Below are 17005 nucleotides of genomic sequence, written 5' to 3'. Positions count from 1 at the left end.
AGCCTTCTGAGGCAATGAGCAAACACATTGTACCATTAGAACACTGGAGTGAGAGTTGCTGGAAATGGGCCTCTATACACCTATGGAGATATTGCACCAAAAACCAGACATTTGCAGCTAGAATAGTCATTTAGCACATTAGCAATGTATAGAGTGGATTTCTGATTAGTTTAAAGTGATCTTCATTGAAAAGAACAGTGCTTTTCTTTCAAAAATAAGGAAATTTCAAAGTGACCCCAAACTTTTGAACGGTACTGTAGTTCTAGATTGCAACCGACTTATTCTAAGATGTCTTGTCAAGTAAAAATATCTGTCCATGCAGCAAGATAATTTCACTAGTATTAAGGAATTTTCTCCTCAAATTCAGTTTTTTGCAGTGCACAGTTCAGCATCTGTGGCACATCTGCACATTCAGGCAGTCCATGCCATGAATAACTGCTAGTGTTGGAAAGATTAGCATCTGGTCTTTTGTCTCGGTTCTTCTTACCGCTGATGGACCTCAGCCAGCTCTTCTTCTTTCTCTCTGCTGATTCGCTCCACCTCCAGCCGGAGTCTGGCACGCACCTCAGCCACCTCTACCTTCATCCTCTTGTTCTCTTCCTCCATTACAACCAGTCTTTCCGCAAACTCCTCTCTGATGACCTCAGCTAAGCTCTGTCTCTCTTTTGACAACTTATCCCGGATCTGCAACCACACAGAGGAACAGGTATGTAACGATTCACTCGATTCAGGAATCAATTCAATTCACCCTTCGTTTTTCCCACAATATATATATATATATATATATATATATATATATATATATATATATATATATATATATATATATATATATATATTTTTTAAATTAGATGAAGAAAATTTTAACAACCAAATATTGCAACATTTAGTCTTCTATTCTTTATCAACTAAAATATTCATTTTTTGAATAAAAAAACCCAAACATTTTGATTCATTTTCTTAATACCCAACAGTAATTAATTACCCACGTTTGTAAAGGTTGGATTAAATTAGAATAGCCTATTCAAGCTAGACGGCCTTTCGATTTCATAAAATCGGTGAAATTTGGTTCTCTCTGAAACTTGGTCGTTGTGATATATGTTTATTTCTGTAATACCTAAAACCAGGCCATTCTGTGGCTGGGAAGTTATTTAATTTGAGGGGATTCCCGAGCAAATAATGTGCATGAGATCACTCGCTTTGCGCAGTCGAGCAGACATAGGAAGTCCGTGTGCGCATACGCAGGTTTACCTTTGACCATTCTGTCGCTAAACGAACAGCTGATCACACCGAGGTGCTCGCCGACCGCCGATATTTATTAGTTTGGTCCTGCGTTTCCTTTCCTTCATATAGAACATAGCGTCTTTTCTTCTCGCTTTCCGTTACTGTAGTCGGTCTTTCACGTTTCATTTGCACGCTCACGTCCTCCATTTTTCTCTCCTGTTTCAAATTTGTATCCCACAATGCCTTGCGCGAACAGGGAAAGCCCACCACGTCATGCATGACGTAGTATCTTGTATTGCGTCATGGTGAAGCAGGAAAAAAAATAGTGGAGAATTTACGGCCACGTGGCCCTAAATTCATTAATTGTTTGATTTAAAAAAAAAAACAAACAAAAAAAAAACTAATAAACTTGGAAGTCTGTGATTCAAATTCAGTAGCTTTCGGTCCACTAAACTAAAATAATTGGGTGTCGGGAAAATTCTTTTTATCACCTACACTTCAAATCTGAAAAGCAGTACAGCTTTAACTAAAATATTCCTTTTATAAAAAAAAAAAGAAAGAAAAAACGTTAATAAGAAATACGCCTTTTCTTAGTAACCATTTATGCACATTTGTAAAGGCTGTAGTCAGCTTAAACAGAAAACAAAGTGCCTCCTTTTCTTCTCGTTTCTTTAGTGTTTGGCAGTTTGTAAAAAGAGCGAGACCCCCAATTTATTGTTAAATGCATGTGTAGTCAATCGCGCAACAGCTCTTTCCCATTTAAACTTTTTTTTTTGAGAATTTTTGCAGCATTACAGCTGTGTTGCTTCCGCCTACAGTGAAGTCACGTGTATTCCCACTATTTTACGTTATTATGCCCTCTGCTCTCTAAAGAATGCAATTACATCACATTAATGGCATTCAGCAGATGCTCTTATCCAGAACGACATACAACATACCCAGAGCAGCCTGGAGAGCAGCTGGGGGTTAGGTGCCTTGCTCAAGGGCACTTCAGCTATTCCTGCTGGGCCAGAGAATTTAACTGGGGACCTTTTGGTCCCAAAGCTGCTTTTCTAACCATTGGGCCATGGCTTCCTAATGGTTTTCCTAATTACAACTAGGAAAAACTAAGATTACACAGTCTGAGGATAATCGTGGCTCATTTTTTATTTTATCGATTTGAATAGTCATAAATTTGCATCGCGATTTATGATCGCACAATATATTGTTACATGCTGACGCAGGAACACTTGTGTGCACATGACATGGAAACAGGAACAACTCCGTCATCGAGCTGCTTGAGGAATGGGTCAGTGATCACTCACAGCTTTGCCCTCACAAGACTACGACAGCTTCTAGGTGTCAATTAGGATAAAACAGTGAGATCATTTTTGTACTGACAGACAAATGTATCATGTGTGCGCAAGTGTGTTAACCCTGTGATTTAAATCTTCTCCTCTCCTTCTATTGTGCATGCACTAATGCAAATACCCAAGAGGCAGTGCATACCAAGAGATTTGTAATGGTCTACACAACAGGGGTTCTCAAACTTTTCTGCTTCAAGGCCCACCAAGTCATACTTGGAACAAGTCGGAGCCTGTTAAAAAAGATCCCCGATTATTTTGGCTCCTCTGTTCTATTAGAATCTAATAATCTATTGTAAAGTGTATTAATGGGATGCGTCATCACTCCCTGTTACAGATGGGAGCCCAGGAATTAAATAAATGCAATAAAAACAAACTGTTATTAATTGTAGGTATTGTATGTAAAACTGTATGGATGTACCAGAAGCCAAACCATGCATGCAGGTCATTCTCAGTCAAAAGGGATTAATGATCCAAAAGTGGAGTCTGGTCCATTAACACAAGAACTTATTGCCATGTTTGTGTTCAGCAAACAAGCAAGTTATTAAAACTAAGAAGTACACTCAAAAGAAGTGGATATAGAAACCACTCAACGGGATTAGATCCTTACACACTAACAAAGAAGGATTTTTCCTACGAGTTGGAAAATTATCCATCCGTCGAGTTCCCCGAGATCTCAAACTACCTGGTGGTGCAGACATCGTTCTACACGGACACACAGATGAAAACCTGGAAGAGCATGGAGGCGTACAACTTTTTATATGTGACTGGGTTAAAGATCTGGGGATCAGGACACTACAAGGCCCAATCCCAATTCTAATTTCTACCCCTACCCCTCCGCCTTCCCCTTGGCCCTTCCCCTTGAAACTGAGCTACAAGGGATAGGGCTTGAAATTCAACCCTTACGTATTGGGATAGCCCTTCAACGATTGCATACGTCATCGCGTACCTCCGTCAGCGTTTACGTTAGCAAAACGCGACCAAATGCGTCATTGGCTGCGACCAGCCGCTACAGTCAGAGCCAGAAATCTCTGCTGGCAGGGTGTGATTTGTTAACTAACACCACTGAATGGGATATCTTTGGCGCTTCGTGCACCACATCCGACAGAATGAGGTGTCAGAACACTCATGTAAACAATAAAAGCGAGAATAACAGAACAAAACGTACGCAGTCAAGCAACCGAAAACAATACTCACTCCCAAAGCTTTTTAGCAGCAGCTTGGATTTCAGAAATCGCTGCTCATTCTCAGCTCGAAAGCGAATCAAGCGGCGTGTTTCCTCTGGATAACAACTTAAAACACGTAAATAATGGAGAAAATACATTTATGACAATCTTTCGCCGCGGGAACCGCCATCTTTCTGAAATCCGCATGAAATCTCGCTGAAATCCGCATGGCATTGTGGGAAATCACTCAAACCCCTTCGTTCGGAGTCAGCTCCAGGAAAATCTCCGTTTGGAGGGGTACAGAAGCCCTATCCCTTCCCCTACCCCTCCACGTTAACTGGGATTGGGATACCCGTACCCCTTCACGTGAACGCGCAAAATGGAGGGGAAGGGCCAAGGGGTTGGTCCAAGGGGTGAAATGGGATTCGGCCTTAGAACCGGCTTGACAAAAAAGTGCTTTGTTTTATTTGGTCACTGGATGTTCTCAAATAATGAGAATTATCATGCAATACAAGTCAGGTGTATTTAATAATTATTTCACTCAATCTCGTCGTACATGTATGACAAGATTGAGTGGAATAACTCTTTTATTCTATCCACATTCACTGGATTTTGAGAAAAACGGAGCATTTTTTATTTTTACTTTTTGCAAATTTGATCAATAACAAGATCAGCTGTAAGCTACTGCTCACTTCGGTATCCCCCCACTCTCGCTTATATCGGAATGCAAACAATCAAAGGAATAGGACACTTATTATGAATGTTGACTTCAACAAATAATTAACTCTGAAACAAGGAAGTAAAGAGCAGTGTCTCTCCTCAAGGATTTCAAATAGCATCCTGGTGAACTATCATTTTGAAATAGCATTTTGCTTCTTGAAATAGCGTCAAAATCCACCCTATATGTTTCGTAAAATACATTCAGTCGGTAAACAGGAAGTTGATGTGCAACAGACCTGAAAACGGTATACACGGTATAGAACCCCAAGCTGAAGCTCTGTACCAAATACCTAGCAGTTATGATTTGTAGTTGCTGAGAAAAGTGTTACGAAAATTTTGTAAATCCACCCTATATGTTTCGTAAATACATTCAGTCGGTAAACAGGAAGTTGATGTGCGACAGACCCGAAAACAGTGTACATGGTACTGTATAGACCCCCAAGCTGAAGTTTGGTACCAAGTGGCTATGATTTGTGGTTGCTGAGAAAAAGGGTGTTTCAGATGGTCGGATGGACAGAGGTAAACCAGTATACCCCCCCTCCTTCGGAGCGGGGGTATAAAAACTTTATACAAAACGTCCGACAAAATAATTTCTGCTTAGAATGTAAACAAACTGGTGAAATGACAGTAGTGATTTGTGAAAAATGCTATAATAATAATTCTTGGGAAAAAAAAAAAAAAAAAAAGAAAAAAAAAAAAAAAAAATATATATATATATATATATATATATATATATATATATATATATATATATATATATATATATAAGTGCTGTCAAGCGATTAAAATATTTAATCGCGATTAATGTCGCGACTGTCACAGTTAACTCGCGATTAATCGCAATTTAATCGCACATTTTTGTCACATGAAAAACCATTGTAATTCTCTTATCAGCATAAAAAAGTGAATGGGCTTGCTCACCATTCGAACTACAGGGGTACTCGGGGGATCCGAGATCCCCTGAAACAGACATGAGATCCCTTGAAAACATGATTTGGGAAATGTTGGGGGGTCTCTAAAATATTGGCAAAATGATGTTTATTGACAAAGCAATCATGTGTAATGGGAAGCATTTGCATATCCGAAGTGAACGCGCGATGGAGATCCGCGCGATGGAGATCCGCGCTCTGAGACAAGCGCAAACACCCCCCCCAAGGGAAAAAAGGGACCCCCCGAAAATATCAGCATAGTTCGAACACTGGTTGTACCAATGTTTTTTTTTTTTTATTGCAGAGCATAACACGTCTTGTCACAGCCACTGCAAAGTGGGGCTGGAGCCGCCGATGGGAAAACGAAACCTAAGCCGAGCACCGTGGCTCTTCGGGGGAGGGCAGAGGACTCTGGCTGTGCAGGGCGTGGCATCATGTCACAGAGCGTTAATCTCGCGATAAAAAAAAATTAATCGCAGTTAAAATTGAGTCAAGTTAATGCGTTAATAACGCGACATTTTTGACAGCACTAATATATATATATTTATTTACTCTTACCATCAAATACTTTTATTCCATATTTTGTTGCCTTTTTAATTTTTTTTTTTATATTTTTGGGGTTTTGTCTTCAAGAGTAGAGTTTTCATTTCGTCCTCGGTTGGTTCAGCAACACGCTCCGCCATTTTGTTTTTCTCTACTCACAGTATATGAGCTGATAGCTTAGTAGTAGAGTAGCCAATCAGAGCACGCGATCGCTCATATCCAGTGAATGTGGATAGAATAATACTGGTTATGCCAGAGTGTTTTTGATAGACATCAGTTGACCTTTTCCATAAGATAAGCTTGCGATAAGTTCTGGCAGAAGGTGCTGGAAATGTTGCTTTGAAAAGAACGTGAACAAAGAAGGCTTAAGCTAGTACGAGTGTGTACATCTGCACTTCCCTGGTTTGTGTGCATTGCGGAGTGTTACTTTATCATTGCATCGTTTACCTGCATGATATCAGTGATCTCCTGCTCTTTCTGCGTGAGAAGGGACTGCAAGCGGAGAAGCTCTCCTTCCATCTCGGCGTGCTTCTTTTTCATCTCCCGATGTTTCTCCAGCGCCGCCTGCTCGGAGCGCTCCAGCTCTCTTAGTTCTGCTTCGTACTTTTCCCTCACACGCTTTACACTGAACACATACACACAAAGAGCACACCGAATGCAAATGATCTGGAAACAGAGCGGCGGCTACAATTATCGACACCTTAACGATCTTTTGGCCGTTGCAAAAGTAAAAAAGACTTTCAAGACGTAAATTGTGCACGAATAGTTACTCAAACGTCCACTGGGGGAAAAAACGAGTTGATTCCCGATTACTTAGTGTATCAGATCACGTGACACCGTTCCACAATTATCCACACCTTTGTCCACAGTTATCGACATCCAGATGATTATTTATTTTAAAAAAATAAATAAATAAAAATCAATCAATCAATCAATCAATCAATCAATCAATCAATCAATCAATCATCGGTATGTGGTATCAAGTTAACAAAATAGTTTTTTATTTAAAATTTGTTTTACATAGACTTATATTTAGTACAAAATATCTTGTATATAAATATATCGATGTCGGTGCTTTACGTAAATGAGGAAGTAATTCTAATTTTTGTAAACAAATGAACTGATAATGTTTAACCTGCATCAGAAAATCTTTTTGTTCCACTTTAAGTATTTTCATAGATCACATTTTTGTTAATCACTCACTGTTGTTCGTATTAATTTCTAGTTTTGTAGTTTACCAATAAACATCAATAGGGAATTGATATTGTAACCACATGAAAATCCAAGTCAAAGGTCGCACGTCATTCCTCGAACCAAAATATAAAATGTTTACTGATATTGTAATATGTGGTAGATATTTACAAAAAACTGCAAAAAAAAAAATTTCTGAATGGGATAGAAAAATCTGAACATTTCAAGCATGTAATTTTTTATATACTCGGAATTTAATTCCGTTCTAATTCTATTTATTGCAATCGGATTCCAAATACTCTATAAACATTCCATTCTGTTATGAATCAGAAAAAAAATTATTATAAAAATCACAGCATTTTTTAAAAGTACTTCATCTATTTCAACAATGTTACACAAAGATCGATCCATAACAGTTGTAAATGCCACTTAATTCCACAGGGTGTCGATAATGGTGGACACCGGTAAAAGTGATCGCTATTATCGACACCTCACGCACATGACTTCTGAAACGCGCGTTTAGATACAAAATGGCGACTGTCGAATGAAAGACTAAGAAACAAAGTAGGTTTCGATGCGGAGATCATGAAATATCGGTGAATTTGATCAGTAAAAACATGTCCGTGATCTTTCCACCATGCTTGCTGATCGTGCTAAAAAAATTCCATCTCAGGTAATGAGCTTTATCATGAGACGACAAGATCAAAGGGCGAGGCGGGTCTTCTGGTTGATTAATTAACCAATAATAACTGTTGTAATTGAAACTCATCTTTGTAAGATTGTTTTTTTTTGGTAAATCTGAAAAGGTTTCGATAATTATGGACTGTCGATAATTGTAGCTGCCGCTCTAGTAGAGTTTTTCAGGTACTTGTCAATTCGTGTCTTGCTATTTGTGTTAGGTGCTTTAAAAGTTTAATTCCTTCTTCACGGTTTATGAGAAATCAGGTCACAGTTTCACATTACATCCTGTACATTTTGTCTATATTTGGCTTCGGGCATCTCATGATGCGTCAAACACAAATCAATCAAGCAATTTATACAGAGACGTGAATCTTAGAGATACAGGGAAAAGGGGCTGAGGGTGTGGTCGAGCGTCATCCCAGTAGGAACACAGTGCTGAGTAGTAGCTGGCTGAATACACACGTGTACTGTACGTATGCGTACACACACACACAGATTTCATGCTCACCGGTTGTTAGCAGCTCTCTCGCACTCTTCTCTGGCGCCGCTCGTCTCCTCTTCTAACCTCTGAATGGCCAACTCGATCTCTTTGTCCCGCCCCCGGCGCACTTCCTCTTTCAGCTCTCGCTCTCGGGTGAGTTGCCGCACTTCCTATGAGGAAGCAACACTCTCTCTTACTGCGTATTGCTTCATGTACAGCAAGTCAGCATTACACATGCCAAGCCCATGATTGATTAGATGTATACGCAAGTTGACAAAGTGAACAAAGCATCTGGCGTTATTGATCCGAATTCTCGTTAAACACAATGACAGGACACCGTTATTCAAAAATTTCTGAACAACATCCATCTAGCCAACAATTCAGATAATGAGAGTAAATGCCTTGGCTTTCGGTTTACGGTTATTTAGCACAAAAGTCTCTCAGCACAACTCAAAAGTTCTTCAGCTCAAGGCAAGGCAAGGCAAGTTTATTTATAAAGCACATTTCATACACAATGGCAGTTCAATGTGCTTTACAGAAGTAAAAACAAAAACAGTAAACAATAGAGAAATAAAATTACATAAAATAATTTTTTTATTCTAAAACAATTAATTAAAAGAATTAAAAGAAAAGAATAAGAATTAAACAATAGTAGAAATAAAATAATAAAATGAAGTAGAAGTTCAAATAGGAGGAGAAAAAAAAAGAAACCAGCAGAATAGAATAAAGAATAAAATAGAATAAAGTTAAAATTAAAGTAAATTTAAAACATGCAGAGAAAGTAAATATTATAAAAAAATGTAAAGAAGACAATATTAATTATTTAACAGAAAGCATCTGAAAACAGGGGGCGGCACGGTGGTGTAGTGGTTAGCGCTGTCGCCTCACAGCAAGAAGGTCCTGGGTTCGAGCCCCGGGGCCGGCGAGGGCCTTTCTGTGTGGAGTTTGCATGTTCTCCCCGTGTCCGCGTGGGTTTCCTCCGGGTGCTCCGGTTTCCCCCACAGTCCAAAGACATGCAGGTTAGGTTAACTGGTGACTCTAAATTGACCGTAGGTGTGAATGTGAATGGTTGTCTGTGTCTATGTGTCAGCCCTGTGATGACCTGGCGACTTGTCCAGGGTGTACCCCGCCTTTCGCCCGTAGTCAGCTGGGATAGGCTCCAGCTTGCCTGCGACCCTGTAGAAGGATAAAGCGGCTAGAGATAATGAGATGAGATGAGATCTGAAAACAGCTTGGTCTTTAACCTAGATTTGAAGCTGCCAACAGCAGGAGCATTTTTAATGTCCTCTGGCAGTTGGTTCCATAGCTGTACTGCATAGTAGCTAAAAGCTGCTTCACCATACTTTGTTTTAACAACTGGTTTTAATAGTAAATTTTTCTGTTTTGATCTGGTAGATCTGATTGGGTTAGGCCGCTGCAACATATCAGAGAGGTAATTGGGCCCTGAACCATTTAGAGATTTGTACACCAGCAGCAATGCTTTAAAGTCAATTCTGTAGCTTACTGGAAGCCAGTGAAGGGACCTTAGAATTGGAGTAACGTGCTCTGTTCTTTTTGTTCGTGTGAGAACCCTAGCCGCTGCATTTTGAACCAGCTGAAGTCGTTTATAACAAGATCCAAGAACGCTCAATGATCATGTTTAAAGATGTTTAATAACGGTTTTTAGCGGTTGATAGCATTGAACAAAAAAAGAAATCTCATCTCATCATCTGTAGCCGCTTTATCCTTCTACAGGGTCGCAGGCAAGCTGGAGCCTATCCCAGCTGACTACAGGCGAAAGGCGGGGTACACCCTGGACAAGTCGCCAGGTCATCACAGGGCTGACACATAGACACAGACAACCATTCACACTCACATTCACACCTACGGTCAATTTAGAGTCACCAGTTAACCTAACCTGCATGTCTTTGGACTGTGGGGGAAACCGGAGCACCCGGAGGAAACCCACGCAGACAAAAAAGAAATATTGAAATAAAATATAAACATGCTGCAACAAAGTGAATTTCCCTGTAAACTAGGCACAGCTTCGAGACTTGTCTTGATGATCAAACAACCCTTACATTTTAGCGTCATCTCTTCTTCTTCATGCTTCATGATTGCCGTATTATAAACAACCTGATATTAATTTTGGTTGTTTTGTCATTCCTGAACATTTCTATTGCACTTTTATTTAATTGCCATTCGTTCTAGGATACTTTAGTGGAAGTTTCTTTGAAATTGGTCTTTTTTCGGTTCAAGACTTTGTAGCTTTATTATTCAAATACATATGAAAACAGTAATCTGTGATATCAAATGGACTTTTCATAATTTGAGAAAGTTTTTAGGAATAGATTCCGCTCTTAGTCGGCAAAACACATGTCAAGCAGGGCAAGAGACATAATCCCTCGGTTAATTAATTCGGCAACCGCGTAAATACTGACAGTCAGTTGACTTTGTGATATGATCAGAAGTGACTGAAGTTATTTATGAAGGTGCCGACAATTCAAGGTTTGTTATGGCTCAACTACAAATATCCAAAGACACCAAAGAATCGGATTTTCAGTCCACGTTTCAGGGATCAACAACTGATCCTGAACATGCACAGCAGCAGAAATTCCAGCTTCCGGTCCCTAAGCAATCATAATAAACCCCTTCCTATATCAAGAGGAGTATTTTTTTTTTTATTACTGTGACCATAATCCAGAGCTGTGCTAAGAGACTTTACAACTTGTGCTAAAAGACACTGGATTTGTTCAAAATAACCGGATACCTGGCTTTCGTAACACTCTATTCCCAAAAGCTGATGTTGGGAAAAATTCTTTCCGCAAAGAAGATTTTCTTGCTTTTGTAGTGTTTTTTTTTAAACTGTTCTGCCATGTTGGGATGCTTCGAAAAAGAAGGTAGAGGTCTGCGCGGGTCGGATTTTTCAGTCCCGCTCCCGCCCGCGCCTGCATTGTGCAGTCCCGCTCCCGCCCGCGCCCGCAAAGAATTATGATTTTCAGTCCCGCTCCCACAAAAAAATTATGATTTTCAGTCCCGCTCCCACCCGCGCCTGCCATATTTTGTCCCGCTCCCGCCCGCAAATCCCGCATGATGCAGACGTTCGTGTTATTTCTCAAGAAAGTTCTTGTCTTGACACAGCGTGATGGTGCCCCGCCCCCTACTTTGAGTGGATTTGAGCATAAATATCTACAGCTCACGTTCGTTATTATTTACCTTCTTTCTGAATTCAACATGTACTGTCTCTAATAATAATTAGTGCTGTCAAGCAATTAAAATATCTAATCGCGAATCGCACATTTTTATCACATGAGAAACCATTGTAATTCTCTGATCAGCATAAAAAAGTGAATGGGCTTGCTTTATACCAATGGTGTTTCTTCTTTTTTTTTATTACAAAGCAGAGCTAGTAAGAGAAGTGAATTGATTTACTTGTTGCATTAGTCTACAACTTTAATCAGAGAGACAGATTACACAGTGACGGTAGGCTTGACTCAATGCTATCCCAGAAATCGTTCCTGTAATATGCAAATTTGGCCGCCTCTGATTGGACAGCCAAATTTGCATATTACAGGAAGGATTTCTGGGATAGCATTGAGTCAAGCCTACCGTCACTGTGTAACATGTCTCTCTGATTAAAGTTGTAGACTTAGGCCCACTTTACACGGGGACGGTATAAAACAAAAACGCAAAAGTCCGTTTTCGTTCTCACTTTTTTCCGCGTCTACACGAACGTTTTCAAGGAGGAAATCTGCGTCTATACGGTGACGCATAAATGTCTCCGCTATGTCTGCACGCATGCGCAACGTCTTCCGTCTTGTCTGATCTGCACATCTGCGCCGCTGTTCTGTCAAGTTATCCTACCAAGCCTACTACGCATGCGCGAAATCCAGGAGGGTAGGAAAATTCAACAGTAGTTTTGTCCCACCGATCAGCTGGGCTGATAGAAAATCGGTGAGAATTTCACGCATTTGCCGATTTTTATGTTTTGTGCGTATTGGTCGAGTCTTTGGCTGAGTCAAATAATTTGTAATGACTTGTTTTGAATAATAAAACGGTCTGTATGAGAACTTGCTAGGATAACTTTACAGAACACCGGTCCGGCTGAGGTACTGTAGTGCTCGAGGGAGGAGCAGGAGCAAACCGAAACTCTTTTAATCTGCCTTTATTAAGTAACACTCACTCTTGTTTCGGTGAAGAGAAAAGGCAGTGTCCATCTCAGCAAAATAAACCCGTTCGGCTGCTAGTTTTGTTTTCAGTCTCGGGTTTATGGTTTCACGAGCGGCTTGAATAGGCGGCGCGCGCGTGCATGCACACGCGTGTGCGTGTAACTTGGCGACACCAAACTGAGGAGCTCCAGCCGGGCGGGTGAGCAGGAAAACACATCTACTGCATTAAAACACAGAGCAGCTTGAAGGTCCGTTGGATCGATGTAATCAGACATGCACTTACTTTTTTTTTTTTGGATAGGACAGTGTAGAGAGACAGGAAATGAGTGGGAGAAAGAGACGGGGAGGGATCGGGAAATGACCTCGGGCCAGAACCGAACCTGGGTCCCTGGATTTTATGGTATGGTGCCTTAGCCATCTGAGCCACGACACCCCCACTTACTTTCTTACTTCCCGGGCTGGCATGTACAGTATATGACACATGTATGACGTAAACGCGTACCCGACGTGAGCAGATCCGAGCAGAGTTTCGCGTATTGGGTAGTTTAGACGGATACGCAATGGGGGCCATTTTTAAACTTATCCACTTTGGAAGGCGTTTTCAATTTTATCCGTTTTTCAGCCTCGGAAACGCCGTCCTCGTGTAAACGAAAGGCACTTCTGATAAAATATTTAGTCGTTTTTACCCGACAGCGTCCTCGTGTAAACGGGCCCTAACTCAAGCAGTAAATCAATTCACTTCTCTTACTAGCTCTGCTTTGCAATAAAAAAAAAAACCAACAACAAACCACCATTGGTACAAAGCAAGCCCATTCACTTTTTTATGCTGATCAGAGAATTACAATGGTTTCTCATGTGATAAAAATGTGCGATTCGCGATTAAATATTTTAATCGCTTGACAGCACTAATTATTATTAGAGACACTACATAACTCAATACGTAACTCAAGCAGTAAATCACTTCATTCATGGTTCTCTTGCTAGCTGGGTGTGAACTGCGAGTCATTAGAGTGATCAAAGGATTTCCCGTTAGGGTGATCAATGGCAAATTTAAGATGCCATTCCTCACTCAATCTGGCAATCTGACTCTCTCTGCAAATTTAGGCATCTTAAAATGTTTTTATTAATGCCAAATAAAATATCCAGCACAAATTATATATGATAGACACAAATTAATAATTTATCAAATTTTAGTTAGCGGGACTGCAGCTTATCACCGCTCCTGCCCACACCGCATATGTGCACTCCCGCCCGGGTGCGCATATGTGCACTTCCGGTCCCGCCCGCAATGAGCTTTCAAAATTTGTCCCGCGCCGCACTGCTTTGCGGCGGGTCCCGCGGGACTCCCGCGGGAGTGCAGGGCTCTAAAAGAAGGTACATTCCAACGGTAAAGGTAACGCTAGGCTACAAATCTACACCATCACGCCAGTCGTTTCAAGGAATTTTGTACGGATCATAACCGCTAATAAAGTCTAATTTCCGCGTACATCTATCCTTTGCTTCTTTTTGACTAAGATTATCCAAGTAATCTGGGAGTAGAGCTTTTTAGCTGTAATTTTCTTCAGATGATGGACGTCGGACATCTTCAAAATCGCTCGTCTTCAGTATGAACAGCATGTCAACAAAAGTTCGCTTGTCCCCCAGGACAAGGGTAGCGACAGTTGCGAATGTAAATGTGATGTCAGTACAAGGGGTCTAGATTATTATTATTATTTTTTTTTTTTACACTTGATGCAATTGAAATTTATTTAAAATGCTAATACTATGAGGAGTAAGTGAACTGAAAAACGTTTGTGTCTTCTCATAATGACTAGGTGTGGCTCTGGGATTGAATTCTTCAAAAATCACCCCAGTCCTTTGCAGAGAAGATTAAAAACCCCTGACTGACAGAAATACCTCACAAAGTCGACATGTCTTTTATCAGCACTCTTATGAGCTTTATACGATTGGGTTGGTGACATAACTAACAAAAAGTAGGCCAAATGCATGCAGTAGGCCGTTTCTCAACTTGGTGGTTTCCATCGATGTTGGCGTATCACTACAGTGAGGTGGCCGCTCTGACGGCTTCGGCCAGCAAAGTCTCTAGGGAACATTACAGTAATGGTTTCCCGCTTCTACTTCATTATTATAGAGGTTTTCTCCTCTCAGCCATTCACACCTCTGGACATTATTAAGCCACTACTTAGCCAAACCTGCATGTCTTTGGACTGTGGGGGAAACCGGAGCACCCGAAGGAAACCCATGCAGACACGGGGAGAACATGCAAACTCCACACAGAAAGGCCCCCGTCGACCGCGGGGCTCGAACCCAGGACCTTCTTGCTGTGAGGCGACAATGCTAACCACTACACCACTGTACTGCCCCCTTGGTGGTTTATAAACCATTAAAATGAAACAGTGTGGTGGAAAAACTGCTGGTTTGAGAGATTTTACAATCATGTCTAAACAACTTGTGCATTTATGCATTCTTAAAAAGCGTCTGAGTGTCAGGTTTTAAGGCAGTATGCCTCAGAGAGCAGAAACACATTTGTACACAGCTATTCTCTCCAGGTCATGTCATCACTTGTCAATCATGTGACTTTCTATTGCAAAGCAATAACAGCAATCTATGCAACTACTGTATTTAAAGGGACAAAGGATAACTCAAGGGTACTAAAACCATTATATTTGTGGGGTCAAAACAAGGTCAGAATCATCAATACTTTTAATGACTAATAGTCTGACTCAGCTACCCACACAGATTACACAGACATGCCCATATACAGACACTGACACACTGAAATTTAATGTTCCTATATTTGGGGCCAAGACCAATGAGCCAAGCACGGCACAGCTTGTTCCAAATCTGTATATCTCCATTCTCCTGCAAACTGGTTTAGATTTAGTGTTACAGCCTTCAATATACACCTTAAACTATGGATAGAAAAAAATTTTTTTTTAATTACAATAATAATTGTTTTTATTAGAAAACAATCATTTGCAAAATATCATTATTGGATTGAATTATTTGCAAAATATTCGCAAAATTACAACCCCGATTCCAAAAAAGTTGGGACAAAGTACAAATTGTAAATAAAAACGGAATGCAATGATGTGGAAGTTTCAAAATTCCATATTTTATTCAGAATAGAACATAGATGACATATCAAATGTTTAAACTGAGAAAATGTATCATTTAAAGAGAAAAATTAGGTGATTTTAAATTTCATGACAACAACACATCTCAAAAAAGTTGGGACAAGGCCATGTTTACCACTGTGAGACATCCCCTTTTCTCTTTACAACAGTCTGTAAACGTCTGGGGACTGAGGAGACAAGTTGCTCAAGTTTAGGGATAGGAATGTTAACCCATTCTTGTCTAATGTAGGATTCTAGTTGCTCAACTGTCTTAGGTCTTTTTTGTCGTATCTTCCATTTTATGATGCACCAAATGTTTTCTAATGGGTGAAAGATCTGGACTGCAGACTGGCCAGTTCAGTACCCGGACCCTTCTTCTACGCAGCCATGATGCTGTAATTGATGCAGTATGTGGTTTGGCATTGTCATGTTGAGAAAATGCAAGGTCTTCCCTGAAAGAGACATCATCTGGATGGGAGCCTATGTTGCTCTAGAACCTGGATATACCTTTCAGCATTGATGGTGTCTTTCCAGATGTGTAAGCTGCCCATGCCACACGCACTAATGCAACCCCATACCATCCAGAGATGCAGGCTTCTGAACTGAGCGCTGATAACTTGGGTCGTCCTTCTCCTCTTTAGTCCGAATGACACGGCGTCCCTGATTTCCATAAAGAACTTCAAATTTTGATTCATCTGACCACAGAACAGTTTTCCACTTTGCCACAGTCCATTTTAAATGAGCCTTGGCCCAGAGAAGACGTTTGCGCTTCTGGATCGTGTTTAGATACGGCTTCTTCTTTGAACTATAGAGTTTTAGCTGGCAACAGTGGATGGCACGGTGAATTGTGTTCACAGATAATGTTCTCTGGAAATATTCCTGAGCCCATTTTGTGATTTCCAATACAGAAGCATGCCTGTATGTGATGCAGTGCCGTCTAAGGACCCGAAGATCACGGGCACCCAGTATGGTTTTCCAGCCTTGACCCTTACGCACAGAGATTCTTCCAGATTCTCTGAATCTTTTGATGATATTATGCACTGTAGATGATGATATGTTCAAACTCTTTGCAATTTTACACTGTCGAACTCCTTTCTGATATTGCTCCACTATTTGTCGGCGAAGAATTAGGGGGATTGGTGATCCACTTCCCATCTTTACTTCTGAGAGCCGCTGCCACTCCAAGATGCTCTTTTTATACCCAGTCATGTTAATGACCTATTGCCAATTGACCTAATGAGTTGCAATTTGGTCCTCCAGCTGTTCCTTTTTTGTACCTTTAACTTTTCCAGCCTCTTATTGCCCCTGTCCCAACTTTTTTGAGATGTGTTGCTGTCATGAAATTTCAAATGAGCCAATATTTGGCATGAAATTTCAAAATGTCTCACTTTTGACATTTGATATGTTGTCTATGTTCTATTGTGAATACAATATCAGTTTTTGAGATTTGTAAATTATTGCAT

The 17005-nt window shown here is 40.4% G+C and overlaps 1 protein-coding gene across 2 annotated transcripts in view; it reads right to left on the bottom strand.

Annotated features, from left to right (window-relative positions):
* cep131 (centrosomal protein 131) overlaps window positions 1-17005 on the bottom strand; it is a 103553-nt gene that overhangs the window by 8020 nt on the left and 78528 nt on the right. For both annotated transcript variants that reach the window (XM_060940239.1, XM_060940240.1), the window contains 3 exons: window positions 8306-8448; window positions 6373-6550; window positions 488-684 (listed from right to left, as the gene is read on the bottom strand). In XM_060940239.1, coding sequence (XP_060796222.1) covers window positions 488-684; window positions 6373-6550; window positions 8306-8448 — 518 coding nt within the window. The remainder of the gene's footprint in view (window positions 1-487; window positions 685-6372; window positions 6551-8305; window positions 8449-17005) is intronic.

The sequence above is a fragment of the Neoarius graeffei genome, chromosome 14 (assembly GCF_027579695.1).
Source record: "Neoarius graeffei isolate fNeoGra1 chromosome 14, fNeoGra1.pri, whole genome shotgun sequence".
NCBI classification, from domain to species: domain Eukaryota; kingdom Metazoa; phylum Chordata; class Actinopteri; order Siluriformes; family Ariidae; genus Neoarius; species Neoarius graeffei.
Note: the sequence above shows the minus strand (reverse complement) of the source record. Positions and strands in the feature narration are given on the sequence as shown.